This window comes from Oncorhynchus nerka, linkage group LG11 (genome assembly GCF_034236695.1).
Source record: "Oncorhynchus nerka isolate Pitt River linkage group LG11, Oner_Uvic_2.0, whole genome shotgun sequence".
Classification (NCBI taxonomy): Eukaryota; Metazoa; Chordata; class Actinopteri; order Salmoniformes; family Salmonidae; genus Oncorhynchus; species Oncorhynchus nerka.
Window position 1 is genome coordinate 53,757,972 of NC_088406.1, and position 18,487 is coordinate 53,776,458.

The 18,487-nt window shown below is 44.0% G+C and overlaps 1 protein-coding gene across 3 annotated transcripts in view; it reads left to right on the plus strand.

Moving 5' to 3' along the window:
* Positions 1 to 18,487, plus strand: part of LOC115137144 (dedicator of cytokinesis protein 10-like) — a 179,486-nt gene that overhangs the window by 39,411 nt on the left and 121,588 nt on the right. Inside the window, exon 1 of one of the 3 annotated variants that reach the window (XM_029673248.2) lies at positions 4,830 to 5,041. The exons of the other annotated variants lie outside the window; for them this stretch is intronic. Coding sequence (XP_029529108.2) covers positions 4,874 to 5,041 — 168 coding nt within the window. The 5' untranslated portion in view covers positions 4,830 to 4,873. Of the gene's footprint in view, positions 1 to 4,829; positions 5,042 to 18,487 lie in introns of those variants that run through there. 3 annotated transcript variants of the gene reach the window in all.

Genomic DNA, 18,487 nt, shown 5'->3' on the forward strand with positions numbered 1-18,487 from the left:
GCACTGTGCAAGAGATAATATTGAAATGGAAGGAGTATCAGACCACTGCAAATCTACCAAGACCTGGCCGTCCCTCTAAACTTTCAGCTCATACAAGGAGAAGACTGATCAGAGATGCAGCCAAGAGGCCCATGATCACTCTGGATGAACTGCAGAGATCTACAGCTGAGGTGGGAGACTCTGTCCATAGGACAACAATCAGTCGTATATTGCACAAATCTGGCCTTTATGGAAGAGTGGCAAGAAGAAAGCCATTTCTTAAAGATATCCATAAAAAGTGTCGTTTAAAGTTTGCCACAAGCCACCTGGGAGACACACCAAACATGTGGAAGAAGGTGCTCTGGTCAGATGAAACCAAAATTGAACTTTTTGGCAACAATGCAAAACGTTATGTTTGGCGTAAAAGCAACACAGCTCATCGCCCTGAACACACCATCCCCACTGCCAAACATGGTGGTGGCAGCATCATGGTTTGGGCCTGCTTTTCTTCAGCAGGGACAGGGAAGATGGATAAAATTGATGGGAAGATGGATGGAGCCAAATACAGGACCATTCTCAAAGAACCTGATGGAGTCTGCAAAAGACCTGAGACTGGGACGGAGATTTGTCTTCCAACAAGACAATGATCCAAAACATAAAGCAAAATCTACAATGGAATGGTTCAAAAATAAACATATCCAGGTGTTAGAATGGCCAAATCAAAGTCCAGACCTGAATCCAATCGAGAATCTGTGGAAAGAACTGAAAACTGCTGTTCACAAATGCTCTCCATCCAACCTCACTGAGCTCCAGCTGTTTTGCAAGGAGGAATGGGAAAAAATGTCAGTCTCTCGATGTGCAAAACTGATAGAGACATACCCCAAGCGACTTACAGCTGTAATCGCAGCAAAAGGTGGCGCTACAAAGTATTAACTTAAGGGGGCTGAATAATTTTGCACGCCCAATTTTTCAGTTTTTGATTTGTTAAAGTTTGAAATATCCAATAAATGTCGTTCCACTTCATGATTGTGACCCACTTGTTGTTGATTCTTCACAAAAAAATACAGTTTTATATCTTTATGTTTGAAGCCTGAAATGTGGCAAAAGGTCGCAAAGTTCAAGGGGGCCGAATACTTTCGCAAGGCACTATATATCTCTCGCTCTCTGTTCCCCCTCTATATCTATCTCTCGCTCTCTGTTCCCCCTCTATATCTATCTCTCGCTCTCTGTTCTCCCACTATATCTATCTCTCGCTCTCTGTTCTCCCCCTCTATATCTATCTCTCGCTCTCTGTTCCCCCTCTATATCTATCTCTCGCTCTCTGTTCTCCCACTATATCTATCTCTCGCTCTCTGTTCTCCCCCTCTATATCTATCTCTCGCTCTCTGTTCTCCCACTATATCTATCTCTCGCTCTCTGTTCCCCCTCTATTTATCTCTCCCTCTCCCCCTTCATATCTCTGTCTCGCTCTCCATCCTTTCTCCATCTCTTGCTCGCACGCCAGGGCTGTGGCGGTCATTCGATTTTGCCCGCCGGTTATTGTCATGTAAAAGTGATTGACCATTAATTAAGATACGTGCGTTTAGCATCTCCAGGCCTCCGTGCATATAAACCGCATGCAGGCCGCTGATGCACGCCTTTGGAGCGTTTACATTTAAATATAAATTAAATATATACACCATCACAATAAATCAATGTTTTATTTTAGGCAGGTTTAAATAAACACGATATGAAGAAGATGTGTTTCAGAAGAACAGAATATGTGTTGGACGACTGTATGTTATCTGGCTATACACCATGCCGTAGGCGTGCTTATTTAGGAGATAAGATGTGCTTATAAATCCCGTGCCATTATTTTATATTATAGGATTTTATAGTAAGAAGAATATACTTGAACTCAGCTAAATGAAATAGAAAGGATATTTGTCCCATTCCGGGAGCGAGTATGCATATGAAGTGGCTGTGTTGAGTGTAAAAGTGATCATTTGAAACAAGTCCTATATGCTAGATTTAGAGTTATTTGGCAACTTTAGTTGTGAATGATCCAATCTAAACATAAATGGGATGCATGATGCAACTATAGACTATTGATGATTTGATGAAGTCTCTAAAAAAAACTTGCGCTCTGTTCCTTGAGTCCAGGCTGCACATGCTGTTCTCTCATCAAGTGGTCATATTATCACCCATCAGACTATTCACAATTGAATTTAGTCTTTGCTAATATGTCAAATGTTATTCAATTTAGAATGGCCCATTATCAAATGGGCAGGGCCAGGGGGGGAATGACTGAATGTTGTCATCTGTATGCAGTGGAATGGCGAATGGAGGCCGCTGCTTTCCCACTGGTTCGGTTTTCAATCATGCTGGTAGGCTACCCTGTTATTTCACTCCAGGCATCAACCACTGTTTGAGGAGCATGCAGTCTCTTGCTGTATGCAGTCTCTTGCTGTATGCAGTCTCTTGGGTATGCAGTCTCTTGGGTATGCAGTCTCTTGGGTATGCAGTCTCTTGCTGTATGCAGTCTCTTGCTGTATGCAGTCTCTTGCTGTATGCAGTCTCTTGCTGTATGCAGTCTCTTGCTGTATGCAGTCTCTTGCTGTATGCAGTCTCTTGCTGTATGCAGTCTCTTGCTGTATGCTGTCTCTTGGGTATGCAGTCTCTTGGGTATGCAGTCTCTTGGGTATTCCGCCCAAACTCTGTATGCCAGCGGCTCTCCTACCCTGTTCCTGCAGCTACCCAGTGTTTAAGTTGTGGAACCAAGTGAAATCTGTTCAGGAATATTGATAGTAACACGTTTTCAAAACAAAACATATTCAATTCAACTGTTGGCAGCCCCTCTCTCTGCAAGCTGGAGAAAGGAATTGAAGCAAAGAGAGGAGATGGAAACGCATGGTGTGGAGAAATTCTGTAGCTAAAGATAACGTGTCAGCCTATTTAATTATGAAAATATGACAAAATCCCTATTACTAGGCTATTCAAAATCAAATACAAATCCACTATAATTGTAGGCTAACTGTAAGCCGCCCTGCACAATCAGTGAACCAACAGCATCGCCTAGTTCTATACTTTCTCTCTAAGACTCATGGATAGAAAGTTTGGAGCGAAGCATGAGGTAACCAGTCCATCCAGTATGCATAATAATACAGTCCACACTCAAAGATGATTACGAGAATTTGTTTAATTTTGGAGTATAGGCTAGCTAGAGAAATTATGTATCAATTGTGTGCCCATCTGTAATCAGTTATTATATGTTTTTCTGCCATGCATAATATGTGGTAGGCTATGTATTGTCATTATTTTAATTTCACTTTTTTTCTTCAGGCTTAATATAAAATGATCACCTTAGAAAGCGCTGTCCATTTCGTTGTGTTTGGCTTTGAAACAACGTCCCGCAATGACCATGTTTTAAACTCGTTGTTGAACTTCTTTCTTCAACTTGATTGATCTCAGTGAGGTGAGTTTTAAAAGCACGATACTGTTTTGGTGATGTGTTGGATGTGATTTTAGATTGTATTTGCGTTGATGTCAGAGTGGTTAGATGGACAATAGAGCCCTGAGTACCAGGCCATTAGCGACCTGGTGGTCCGTAGTCAGCTGGGTACTACCAATGGATGTTCAGAGTGCATAAGAGGAGATTACCATGGAATTTTACTGCGGTCATGACTCATGACTGCCGGTATGGCCGTAACATGGTCACCGCAACAGCCCTAATCACACCCTCTTTCTCCCTTACTCTGTCCTCTCTTTCTCCCTCACACTCTTCTCGCTTCTCTTTCTCCCTCTCTTTCTTTCTGTCAATTCCACTAGGTAGGGTAGCCTAGTGGTTAGAGCATTGGACTAGTAACCAGAAGGTTGCAAGTTCAAACCCCCGAGCTGACAAGGTACAATTCTGTCGTTCTGCCCCTGAACAGGCAGTTAACCCACTGTTCCAAGACTGTCATTGAAAATAAGAATTTGTTCTTTAACTGACTTGCCTAGTTAAATAAAGGTAAAATAAAAAAAATCTCCTCACTCTCCCTTTTCTCTTCTTGCTCTGTGCTATTCTGCTTTTCGGTGCAGGCGGCAGCACTTCAGGTACCGCGAAGTGAGTGTACAGTATGAGCCAGATTTCAACATTCTTAAGTAGGAGAGAGGAAGAGAAAGAAGTGCGGAGCGAGAGAGAGTGTGTGGAGTAGGTGTCTGGTCTGGATAGTTGAACGACACTGAAACTGCTGATGTAACACAGCTGGTTGTTTTAGACACGCATGCACAGACACACACACACACACTCACCCCTTTGCGTATGCATACTGCAATTCCCGGAGCTTGCTCCAGCTTGGATTGACTTCCAGGCTTTTTACCATCTCCCTCTCAATCAGAATATTTGTGTGAGTGTGTACAGTATGTGTGGAAGAGGGAGGGAGTGCACGAGACCTAGAGGGAGCGGGTGAGACTGGGTGCTAGTGAGTGCGTGCCTGTGTGTGTGTGTGTGTGTGTTTGACCGTCAGTTCTGGTCAGCTGATGGCCGTGGCTTGCTTCGATTGGAGGAGCCAGCTGTGTTCAGCTGCAGTGTAGGCAGATCAGTGCGGAGAGTGGAGAGACAAGGCAGCCTCTGTCTCCTGCAGCCGGAGGGAGCCCAGCGCCCAGCAGTGCAGAGCTAGAGGAGAGCAGTGGGTCTGTAGTACGAAGCAGGCAGGCAGGGCTGGAGCACCGGTGCTTTAGGACTGGAGCAGGGCTACAGGGGGAACCTGGGCTAACCTAACCTGGACTGGACTAGGCTGTAGCTGGGCTTTCCTGAACTTAGCTCCATTAGGCTGGTCCAAGGTGCAGACTGCTAGGGACAGGTGGCCAGAGCTGGGTGGTGATCCCAGGGCAGAGGGCTCTGTCTGGGGGTGACGTGGTTGGGTACCTGGGTATGGGCTGCTCGGCCAGCTTGGTGCTCCTCCAGGCCCTGCGTTCCGTGGGCCGGGCCAACTGTGCCCGCATGTGCTCCCGCCAGGACCAGCTCTCCCCAGATGTCCTGCCGCCCGGCGAGGGCCATGCCACCTCCGGGGGAAGTAGAGCCCTCACCATCATCGTTATGGTAACTAACATCAGACTGCGGAGCTATAGGCTGCAGCCTCCCTTGTTCCTTTGTTGGGGTTGGGGGGGGTGTTTAAGAGGGCTAGAGGGAATCTGTTTGGTCTCCTATTTTTGGATACGAGTGTTTTACCATGTGGGTTTCTCCCCTTGCTGTATATTTGTGTGTGTGTGTGTGTGTGTGTGTGTGTGTGTGTGTGTGTGTGTGTGTGACTGAGTGTGTGTGTGTGTGCATGGGTGTGTGAAGGGTAATGTACAGTATTATCGAGGAGCGAGGCATGATGTGATCAGAGCTGTGTGAGGGAGTGGGGCGAAAACAGAAGCAGGGGGCTGGTGGGGGTATACAGGGAGAGAAGTGGGGTGGGGGGCTGGCTGGGGTTCAGTCCTGAGGAATTTAGTTTCTGTGGGAAAAATGTGCCTCATTGCTCATGGTTCGTCTAGTAGGCTGCTGATAAGATGTGAGTGTTTGTCTAAGTCAACGGGTGAATGAATGAGCAAATGAACAAATGTAGGATACTGGACTGGCCAACATTCTTATGTTTCTGTCTGTGAGTGACAGTGATACTGATTGTGCAATACCATTTGGATCCATTATTAGGAGCAGTAGGGTGAAGTTGCCCCTATACGCTGCTCTTGGTTCAGTTTAGCATTTTCCCTACTAATGGTTAAGGCCATGATTGTGGAGGGGAAGCTGATCCAAGATCTGTACCTAGAGGAAGCTTCACCCCAGAGTTATTAAGACAGCGTTGAGACGTGACAGCTTGGTTCATGATGATTCATAAATTAGTAGGTGTGACATCAGTGGGGAGTCTGAGACGGATGGTATGTGAGGTGGATATACCCAGGGTGGCAAGGTGTTGAATGGTGACGACAATCCTGGCTGCATCTGTATTTCAATGTCCCTGTCTGTCCGACCGTCCATATGCCTGGTCGTTGTATGGACAATCCCCCTCTCTGGGACACGCATCAATATCAGCCTCTGTTTCCCGAGGGCTGCATGGATGATAACATTCTGTCTGCAGTCTGCAGGGAGCTGAGGACTCGTAATCCTCCTGGTCCATTAAGACATTGACCCACATCTGACCTGACAGTGTAGGAGAGGAAGCAGGACGGACAGTTATGGGCTGGGAAAAGAGTCGGCACTGAGCTCACAGTGATGGAAGACATGAAGAAGTTAAATGAATGAATCTATGTAATGCATGTTGGGAGGGAAGTAGAGAGCGCTCCAACCAACATGAGTCGAGGGGATGACCAAAAACCACAAAAACATAAAAAAAGCATGTTAATATGTTTTATAGAAATTTTTTGAGGGGCGGTAGGTAGCCTAGTGGTTAGAGCGTTGGGTCAGTAACCGAAAGGTTGCTAGATTGAATCCCCGAGCTGACAAGGTATAAATCTGTCGTTCCGCCCCTGAACAAGGTAGTTAACCCACTGTTCCTAGGCCGTCATTGTAAATAAGAATTTGTTCCTAACTGACTTGCCTAGTTAAACGAAGATTAAATAAATAAAACATGATAAGGCTCCCAAGAAGCCACATCTATGGAGATAAAGTGCCTTCGGAAAGTATTCAGACCCCTTGACTTATTCCACATTTTGTTAGGTACAGCCTTATTCTAAAATTAAATAGTTTCCCCCCGTCATCAATCTACACACAATATCCCATAATTACAAAGCAAAACAGTTTTTAATAAATTTTTGCTAACTTATTAAAAATTTACTCTGTACTTTGTTGAATCACCTTTGGCAGCGATTACTGCCTCGAGTCTTCTTGGGTATGGCGCTACAAGCTTGGCACACCTGGATTTTGGGGAGTTTCTCCCATTATTCTCTGCAGAACCTCTCAAGCTGTCAGGTTGGATGGGGAGCATTGCTGCACAGCTATTTTCAGGTCCCTCCAGAGATGTTCAATTGGGTTCAAATCTGGGCTCTGGCTGGGCCACTCAAGGACATTCAGAGACATGTCCCGAAGCCACTCCTGCGTTGTCTTGGCTGTGTGCTTAGGGGTTGTTGTTCTGTTGGAAGGTGAACCTTCACCCCAGTCTGAGGTCCTGAGCACTCTGGAGCAGGTTGTCATCAAGGATCTCTCTGTACTTTGCTCCGTTCATCTTTCCCTCGATCCTGACTAGTCTCCCAGTCCCTGCTGCTGAAAAACATCCCTCAGCATGAATGCTGCCACCACCATGCTTCACCGTAGGGATGGTGACAGGTTTCCTCCATATGTGACGCTTGGCATTCAGGCCAAATAGTTAAATCTTGGTTTCTTCAGACCAGAGAATCTTGTTTCTCATAGTCTGAAAGTCTTTTGGTTCCTTTTGGCAAACTCCAAGTGGGCTGTCATGTGCCTTTTTACTGAGGAGTGGCTTCTGTTTGGCCACTCTACCATAAAGGCCTGATTGGTAGAGTGCTGCACAGATGGCTGTCCTTCTGGAAGGTTCTCCCATCTCCACAGGGGAACTCTAGAGCTCTGTCAGAGTGACCATCGGGTTCTTGGTCACCTCCCTGACCAAGGTCCTTCTCCTCCGATTGCTCAGTTTGACTGGCCGGCCAGCTCTAGGAAAAGTCTTGGTGGTTCGAAACTTCTTCCATTTAAGAATGATGGAGGCCACTGTGCTCTTGGGGACCTTCAATGCTGCAGAAATGTTTTGGTACCCTTCCCCAGATCGGTGCCTCAACACAATCCTGTTTCGGAGCTCTACGGACAATTCCTTCGACCTCATGCCTTGGTTTTTGCTCTGACATGCACTGTCAACTGTATGACCAGGTGTGTGCCTTTCCAAATCATGTACAATCAATTCAATTTACCACAGGTGGACTCCAATCAAGTTGTAGAAACATCTCAAGGATGATCAATGGAAACAGGATGCACCAGAGCTCAATTCCGAGTCTTATAGCAAAGGGTCTGAATACTTATGTCAATAAGGTATTTCTGTTTTTTTGTTTTAATAAATTTGCAAACATGTCTAAAACCCTGATTTCGCTTTGCCATTATGGGGTGTTGTGTATAGATTGCTGTGGAAATTGTTATTTAATCAATTTTAGAAGAAGGCTGTAACGTAACAAAATGTGGAAAAAGTCAACGGGTCTGAATACTTCCCCGAAGGCTCTGTACATTGCTGTCAAAACATTTTTCACGTCTTCCATCACTGTGAGCTCAGTGCATACTCTATTCCCAGCATTTTGACTGCAATGTATCTCCATAAATAGCAACAAAAAAGTAATCAAGTTCAGGATGAGGGCTGCAGTATGAAGCTCATTAAACTAAGGTTGATTGAGGTCCAGACATTAGGCTGTTCTCAGTCTCTCCATGGTCCCTATCTGTCTGTCGCTGACACTGGTGTTAAGAGGAAATATGTAACGACTTCCTGCCATTCCATTCCTTCATCTCTGCTTCTCTATCTCCTCCCTCTCTCGACAGGTTGTGTTGGGCCAGTAACAAAAGGTTGCTGGTTTGAATACCCGAGCCGACAAGGTGAAAAATCTGTTGATGTGCCCTTGAGCCAAGCACTTAACCCTAATTTGCTCTAACCCTAATAATATATTTGCTTATCTGCCTCCTTCCCCTGTTCATAAGAGTATGATATTCTCACTCTCTGTACTCTCTAGCCCTCTCTCTTTACTCTTTCCTGCCCTCTCCTCCCCCTCTTTTTCTCTCTCCCCCTCTATCCCCTCATCTCTCATTCTCTCTGTCTCCCCCCTCTCTCCCCCTTGCTCCCTCTCTCTCCCCCCTCTCTCCCCCTTGCTCCCTCTCTCTCTGTAGTAGATGTGGACTGAGTTGATGTGATCCAGATGGTGATAGCTGCAGTCTGGTCCTGGACCCTGTCCTGTGCTGTTTCAGCACTAGGAAACATAAACTCTCTGGCTCCCATCACACAACAGACTATTACTGCCTCCCAAACGGCACCTTTTGTCCTACAGTACATAGTGCTGTGTACTGCTTTTGACCAGAGCCCTATGTGCCCTGATCAAAAGGAGTGCTCTGCAAAGGGAATAGGGTGCCATTTGGGACGTAGATATAAATTGTAATTGAGATAAACATTCCCAGCTTCTACAGGTGGTCACAGGTGGTCCAAGATATTACATGGCCTTGTCAGCTCTTCCTTCTTCTCTTGTGTTTTCTCGCATCATATCGCTCTCTCGCTTTCTCTCAATTCAAAGGGATTTATTGGCATGGGAAGCATATGTTTACATTGCCAAAGCAAGTGAAATAGATTAATAAACAAAAGTGAAATTAACAATATAAAATGAACAGCAAACATTACTTATGCAAATGTTCCAAAGGAGTAGACATTTTAAATGTCATATTATGGCTATATGCAGTGTTGTAACGATGTGCAAATAGTTACAAAAGGGAAAATGAATGAATATAAATATGGGTTGTATATACAATGGTGTTTGTTCTTCACTGGTTGCCCTTTTCTTGTTGCAACCGGTCACAAATCTTGCTGCTGTGATGGAACACAGTTGTAATTCACTGGCTTGTATGCGAAGCAGTAATTGTTTCAAAACATCTCCTGCCATGTCACTGATGCGTTGTGAATTCCCTTTTTTTTTTAAACCGGGCTAACAGGGTTTTTTTCTCGCCTGAGTAGCCTCGTTTCACTGCCAAAAATACAATTAAACTATCCAGTGTTCGGCAAAATAACACAATGTCAAATACAGGTAGCCTAGTCAAATAATTAACATCCAATCACATTAACCGTTCCTCTCTCGCGGAAAACCTTAACTCTTGAGCAGACATTTAGAAACTAAACAAGACAATTTGAAAAATAACCCACGGGAGTGTTTTGAGCGAGAATAAAGACGACTTTCGAATAGTAAGACGGATAGTGTTGCTACAGCTCCTGCTATATGTCCGTTACGTTTATTGGGGGTATTTTATTTATTTTTTACATTTATTTAACTAGGCAGGGGCAGCAAGACAGATTTTTACCTTGTCAGCTCTGGGATTCGATCCAGTAACCCCAACGCTCTAACCACTAGGCTACCTGCTGCCCCAATTAAGGTAGACATCCTCTTCTGCAAACCACTGGAAACCAGGTCAACATGAGAGGATATTTTTTAATTACTGGACAAAAGCCATGACAGGGAGACATAGTGGAGTGGTAACGCACATGCAAGCAGTTGCTCCCGACGCCACTTGGGTACACAGCAGCATCCACTGAGAGGCTCTTGCAGCCAAAGGAATGCCTGACAGCTTGAAAGACGTTTTGGACACTACAGTGAAGATGGTTAAAAGGCCCCTGAACTCTCAGGGAAATTTCTGCGTTATGCAATGATTAGGGCAGTGACCATGTAACGCTTTTACAACATGCAGAAGAAGTGCGCTGGTTATCAAGGGGCAAAGTATTAACACGTTTTTTTTAACTGAGAGCTTAAAGTTTTCTTTACTGACCATCATTTTCACTTGTCTGACCGCTTGCATGATGACAAGTTTCTCACATGACTGGCCTATCTGGGGGATGTTTTTTCTCACCTTAATGATCTGAATCTAGGATTACAGGGACTCTCCACAACTATATTCAATGATGCGGGACAAAATTGAGGCTACGATTAAGAAGTTGGAGCTCTTTTCTGACAACACACAGGTCTTTCCATTATTGTAGGATTTTTTTGGTGTGCAAATGAACTCAAGCTTACGGACAATGTCAAATGTGATTATAGCGAAGCACTTGAGTAAGCTGGGTGCGTAATTACGCAGGTACTTTCCCGAAACGGACGACACAAACAACTGGATTCGTTATCCCTTTCATGCCCTGCCTCCAGTCCACTTACCGATATCTGAACAAGAGAGCCTCATCAAAATTGCAACAAGCGGTTCTGTGAAAATGTAATTTAATCAGAAGCCACTTCCAGACTTCTGGATAGGGCTGCGCTCAGAGTTTTTTGCCTTGGCAAATCGCGCTGTTAAGACACTGATGCCCTTTGCAACCACGTACCTATGTGAGAGTGGATTCTCGGCCCTCACTAGCATGAAAACTAAATACAGGCACAGACTGTGTGGACTGAGACTCTCTCCAATACAACCTAACATTACAGAGTTATGTGCATCCTTTCAAGCACACCCTTCTCATTAACCTGTGGTGAGTTATTAACAATTTTTGTTGAACAAATAAGGTTTTATATGTAAGATGACTAAATAAAGAGCAAAATTATTGATTATTATTATTTGTGCCCAGGCCCTATAAGAGCTCTTTGTCACTTCCCACGAGTCGCGTTGTGACAAACTCATACTCATTCTTATGTTTAATAAATGTATCATATAGTGTGTGTGTGGCAGGCTTACAATGGTGGCAAAAAACAACATTTGAGAGTGCGCTGACCCATGTGCTAGATGGAGGTTGAATGTTTGAAGGGATACGGGACTATAAAACGTTTGGGAACCAATGTTCTAGGGCAACGGTGTCTAGATGGAATTTGTATTTGTAGTTCTGACATCTGGACCTTTTTTGGAACACCATTATTTTTGTCTTACTGAGATTTACTGTCAGGGCCCAAGTCTGACATAATCTGTGCAGAAGATATAGGTGCTGCTGTAGGCCCTCCTTGATTGTGGACAGAAGCACCAGATCATCAGCAAACAATAGACATTTGACTTCAGATTTTAGTAGGGTGTGGCCGGGTGCTGCAGACTGTCCTAGTGCCTTCGCCAATTCGTTGATATATATGTTGAAGATGGTGGGGCTCAAGCTGCATCCCTGTCTCACCCCACGGCCATGTGGAAAGAAATGTGTGTGTTTTTGTCCATTTTAATCGCACACTTGTTGTTTGTGTACACAGATTGTATAATGTTGTATGTTTTTCCCCCAACACTGCTTTCCATCAATTTGTATTGTAGACCCTCATGCCAAATTGAGTCAAAAGCTTTTTTGAACTCAACCAAGCATGAAAAGACTTTGCCTTTGTTTTGGTTTGTTTGTTTGTCAGTTACGGTGTGCAGGGTGAATACATGGTAAAAGCCAATATGACATTTGCTCAGAACATTGTTTTCACTGGGGAAATGTACAAGTCTGCTGTTAATGATAATGCAGAGGATTTTCTCAAGGTTGCTGTTGACGCATATCCCACAGTAGTTATTTGGGTCAGATTTGTCTCCACTTTTGTGGATTGGGGTGATCAGTCCTTTGTTCCAAATATTGGGGAAGATGCCAGAGCTGAGGATGATGTTAAATAGTTTAAGTAAAGCCAATTGGAATTTTTGGTCTGTATATTTTATCATTTAATTTAGGATAACATCAACACCACAGGCCTTTTTGGGTTGGAGGGTTTGTATTTTGACCTGTGTAATTGGAGAATTCAGTGTGTTCTGGTAGTGTTTAATAGTTGATTCGAAGATTTTGTAGTTGATCATGTATGTGTTTTTGCTGTTTGGTCTTTGTTATAGAGCCCAAATGTATCTACAGTGGGGCAAAAAAGTAGTTAGTCAGCCACCAATTGTGGAAGTTATCCCACTTAAAAAGATGAGAGAGGCTTGTAATTTTCATCAAAAGGTACACTTCAACTATGACAGACAAAATGAGGAAAAAAATCCAGAAAATCACATTGTATGATTTTTAATCAATTTATTTGCAAATTATGGTGGAAAATAAGTATTTGGTCAATAACAAAAGTTTATCTCAATACTTTGTTATATACCCTTTGTTGGCAATGACAGATGTCAAATGTTTTCTGTAAGTCTTCACAAGGTTTTCACACACTGTTGCTGGTATTTTGGCCCATTCCTCCATGCAGATCTCCTCTAGAGCAGTGATGTTTTGGGGCTGTTGCTGGGCAACACGGACTTTCAACTCCCTCCAAAGATTTTCTATGGGGTTGAGATCTGGAGACTGGCTAGGCCACTCCAGGACCACGAAATGCTTCTTACGAAGCCACTCCTTAGTTGCCCGGGCGGTGTGTTTGGGATCATTGTCATGCTGAAAGACCAAGCCACGTTTCATCTTCAATGCCCTTGCTGATGGAAGGAGGTTTTCACTCAAAATCTTACGATACATGGCCCCATTCATTCTTTCCTTTGCACGGATCAGTCGTCCTGGTCCCTTTGCAGAAAAACAGCCCCAAAGCATGATGTTTCCACCCCCATGCTTCACAGTAGGTATGGTGTTCTTTGTATGCAACTCAGCATTCTTTGTCCTCCAAATACGACGAGTTGAGTTTTTACCAAAAAGTTCTATTTTGGTTTCATCTGACCATATGACATTCTCGCAATCTTCTTCTGGATCATCCAAATGCTCTCTAGCAAACTTCAGACGGGCCTGGACATGTACTGGCATTAGCAGGGGGACACGTCTGGCACTGCAGGATTTGAGTCCCTGGCGGCGTAGTGTGTTACTGATGTTAGGCTTTGTTACTTTGGTCATAGCTCTCTGCAGGTCATTCACTAGGTCCCCCCCGTGTGGTTCTGGGATTTTTGCTCACCGTTCTTGTGATCATTTTGACCCCACGGGGTGAGATCTTGTGTGGAGCCCCAGATCGAGGGAGATTATCAGTGGTCTTGTATGTCTTCTATTTCCTAATAATTGCTCCCACAGTTGATTTCTTCAAACCAAGCTGCTTACCTATTGTAGATTCAGTCTTCCCAGCCTGGTGCAGGTCTACAATTTTGTTTCTGGTGTCCATTGACAGCTCTTTGGTCTTGGCCATAGTGGAGTTTGGAGTGTGACTGTTTGAGGTTGTGGACAGGTGTCTTTTATACTGATAACAAGTTCAAACAGGTGCCATTAATACAGGTAACAAGTGGAGGACAGAGGAGCCTCTTAAAGAAGAAGTTCCAGCCAGAAATCTTGCTTGTTTGTAGGTGACCAAATACTTATTTTCCACCATAATTTGCAAATAAATTCATTACAAATCCTACAATGTGATTTTCTGGATTTTTTTTGTCTGTCATAGTTGAAGTGTACCTATGATGAAAATTACAGGCCTCTCTCATCTTTTTAAGTGAGAGAACTTGCACAATTGGTGGCTGACTAAATACTTTTTTGCCCCACTGTATGTGTGTCTCTCTCCCCAGCCTACATTCTCTCTCTCTCTCTCTCTCTCTCTCTCTCTCTCTCTCTCTCTCTCTCTCTCTCTCTCTCTTTAACACTTTTTCTATTTGTTTATTGTGATATCTTATGTTGTTCTTGCCTATAACTGCTCTGTACTTTATCAGATATTTGTACATTTTATGTGGACCCCAGGAAGAGTAGCTGCAGCATGTGCAGTAGTTAATGGGGATCCTAATTAACTTAACTCTCTCTGTCTATTTTCTCTTTGTCTCTTTCTCTCTCTGTGTCTCTCTCCCTCAGTCTATTTTCTCTCTCTCTCGTTCACACCCCTGTTTGATAAGCAGTCGCTGCTAATTCCAAGGCCTGCACTCATTCTATTTTAATCCTGCACAGCTGCAGTTTACTGACAGAATCAGCACAGGGGTGGATGGAGAGAAAGGGAGAAAAGAAGGAGAAAGGGGCTGTTTGGTGGGATGTGGAAGTGAGTGAGTCAGGGTGGGTAGACAGGAAAGATGGAGGGATGGAAGCAGCCCAGACAGCTGAGGCAGAATTCGAGGGGGGAATAAGGGAAGGAGAGAGAGGGGTGGTTGGATGTTTGATGGGCTGCAGGTGTTTTAGAAGCTCGTTAAAGGACTTAATGGGCTGGCGTACAACAGAGCCTGTTGATGAAGCACACTGATGGAGATTTTCTAAATATTAAGCAATTATGGAACTCAAAATAGTTTGAAATAAGGAGGAAGAATTGTACTACTACCACTAGTAGTATGACTACTACCACTACTAATAGCAGTACTACTATATGGGATCAATGTGTCCTCTCTTACTGGAAGTTTAGAGGTGTCAACCATTAATCTCACGTGTGTGTGTGTGTGTGTGAGACACTGTTTCCCTGATCTGCCTGAGAAAAGTGGTCTGTGGTCTAACTGTCACTAAGAGCAAGAGAGAAGGGGGCTAGCTAGAGGGAAGACTGAGAGGTACATAACATATTGAGTATGACACGCTCACGGTGTGTTTTCAGTCTATACTCTCTCTCTGTCCATTAGATACAAGTTAGGTCCATCTGTATAGGGTCGTTCTATATGAATTCAATCACTTTATGACCTTACCCCTTTTGATGTTAACAAAACGTTCCATACATTTTTGCCCATTGCAGAAGGGGTCAGAAAGTGACTTTTTGAACCTGAATGCCAAAACATTTAGGAGAAGGAGGTGCTCAAAAGTTGACCCATTTTGCATACTACACCCTAGCATGAGGCATCCATGTTTTCATCACTGAAAAACATCAACGGTTGAGTATGGTATCATTTGAAAGCCTGAAGCATGAAATACAGCCAAAGACCATTATTCCTCCTCCACCAAACTTTACAGTTGGCACTATGCATTGGGGCAGGTAGCGTTCTCCTTGTATCCGCCAAACTCAGATTCGTCCTTCAGACTGGCAGATGGTGAAGCGGCATTCATCAATCCAGCGAATACGTTTCCACTGCTACAGATTCCAATGGCGGCGAGCTTTACACCACTCCATGCTGCACTTGTCATTGCGCATGGTGATCTCTAGGCTTGTGTGCAGCTGTTTTGGCCATTGAAACCCATTTAAAGAAGCTCTGGGCGAACAGCTGCTGACGTTGCTTCCAGAGGCAGTTTGGAACTCGGTAGTGAGTGTTGCAACCGAGGACAGATGACTTTTACGCACTACTCGCTTCAGTACTCGGCAGTCCCGTTCTGTGAGCTTGTGTGGCCTACCACTTCGCGGCTGAGCCGTTGTTGCTCCTAGACGTTTTCACTTCACAATAACAGCACTTACTGTTGACCGGGGCAGCTCTAGCAGGACAGGAATTTGTCGAACTGACTTGTTGGAAAGGATGCATTCTATGACAGTGCCACGTTGAAAGTCACTGATCTCTTCAGTAAGGCCATTCTACTGCCAATTATTTTCTATGGCTGTGTGCTCGATTTTATACACCTGTCAGCAATGGGTGTGGCTGAAATAGCCGAATACACTTGAAGGGGTGTCCACATACTTTTGTGTATATACAGTGTATGTTGGACCTTAGACCCTAATTGACATAATCTAGGGTTTTTCAGGTGTGTCCGCCATCAGTTGAGACACAGCATACTCTTGAATACAGGGTGGGTGCCAATTCACTCATAGAAACATAATCCATAGAATGGACCTATTCCTTCAGACCACTGAAATGAGCTGGTACACTATTGACATTTGAAATTGTATTGACATTTTTACTTCCATTTACTACCACAAAGATAGATGGCTACCGCTCCACCCACCGTTGAATGTAAACTTAGATGGGAATGTATTTTCTATTATCTATATTTATATGATTTCAATAGCTTTCCTATGAAAGATTGATAGTAGAATTTGAAAAGAACAGATATTCCCATTCAAGTAAACAAACCCTGATGTGTGGACCTCCAGCCATCTTTGTGGTACTATGTGAAAGTTGAAATGTAATGTTTAGTAGCTACATTTATCAGCCAAAACATGACACTTTATTCAAGAGCATGCCGTGTCTCAACCGATGGCAGGCGCAAGGTGAACCCCTCAGAGGACATAAAATAGGGACTAAGCTACAAAAGTGAAAATTATGAAAATGTTTGATAATTGCCCATTAAAGGTTAAAAATTGACATAATGTTGAGAGAAAAAAAACGTTTTCAAGAAATTATAAAATAGTTTGACCATCCTGATTGTAAGCTTTCAAATGATATCAAATTCAACCGTTTCTCCTTTTCAGTAATGAAGACATGACAGTGTCATTGTAGGGTGAGGTATGCAAAATGGGTCAACTTTGAGCAGCTTTATCTCCTGAATGTTTTGGTGTCAAAAAGTTATTGAAATCAAATGGAATGGCCCTATACTAACATATGCCTGGAGAGTTGTTGATCTGAGGTGTGCGTCCCAATTGGCACCCTATTGTTCCCTATATAGTGCACTACTTTCTCTATATAATGCATTACTATGGGCTCTGGTCAAAAGTAATGCACTATATAGGGAATAGGCAGGGCTGGATTAATGCAGGGGCTTACCAGTGCTGAAGCCCCTGGGCCCAGGCCGTGGGGGGCCGAAGAAGCATGTAATTACGGAAATGTGTATTAAGGAAATATATACGGTATATACAGTGGACAAAACATTAATGACACCTTCCTAATATTGAGTTTTACCCCTCCCCTTTTCCCTCAGAACAGCCTCAATTTGTCGGGGCTTGGACTCAGTGTCGAAAGCGTTCCACACGATTGAAATGCTTCCCACAGTTGTGTCAAGTTGGCTGGATGTCCTTTGGGTGGTGGACCATTCTTGATACACACGGGAAGCTGTTGAGTGTGAAAAACCCAGCAGCGTTGCAGTTCTTGACACAAACTGGTGCACCTGACACCTACTCCCATACCCCGTTCAAAGGCACTTAAATATTTTGTCTTGCCCATTCACCTTCTGAATGGCACACACACAAGCCATGTTGCAATTGTCTCAAGGCTTAAAAATCCTACTTTAACCTGTCTCCTCCCCTTCATCTACACCGATTTGAAGTGTATTTAACAAGTGACATCAATAAGAAATCATAGATTCCACCTGGATTCACCTAGTCAGTCTGTCATTGAAAAAGCAGGTGTCCTTAATGTTTTGTACACTCAGTGTAATATATATATGTAACCGCCAACCACATGAAGACTCAGGAGCCCGCTCTCAATGAGTGTAGACAGTCTGCCGCTGCCTGCTGCCGCTCTGCTAATCAGCTGGGGGGAGTAGTGGAGGTAGGGGGCCCAGGTGGGTAACTGTGGTGCCCTGCCTTGATTGGGTTACTGATTAATAAAAAAAACTGCATAATAAATAATTGTGACTAGTCAAATTGTGTGAGTCAGGGACTGGGCCCAAGCCCGTAGGCGGCCCAAGAGGCAATTATTATAATAATTATAATACCAGAGAGCATAATTGTGCCAAATGTAAAGTTTGGTGGAGGAGGATTAATGGTCTGGGGCTGTTTTTCATGGTTCAAGCTAGGCCCTCAGTTCCAGTGTTCTTAACGCAACAGCATACAGTGACATTCTAAACAATTCTGTGCTTCCAACTTTGTGGCCACAGTTTCGGGGAAGGCCCTTTCCTGTTTCAGCATGACAATGCCCCCGTGCACAAAGCGAGGTCCATACAGAAATGGTTTATCAAAATCAGTGTGAAAGAACTTGACTGGCCTGCACAGGGCCCTGACCTCCAACCCGTCGAACACCTTTGGAATGAATTGGAACTCCGACTGCAAGCCAGGCCTAATTGCCCAACATCAGTGCACGACCTCACTAATGTTCTTGTGGCTGAATGGAATCAAGTCCCCGCAGCAATGTTCCAACATCTAGTAGAAAGCCTTCCCAGAAGAGTGGAGTCTGTTATAGCAGCAAAGGTGGGACCAACTCCATGTTAATGCCCATGATTTTGGAATGAGATGTTTGACGAGCAGGTGTCCA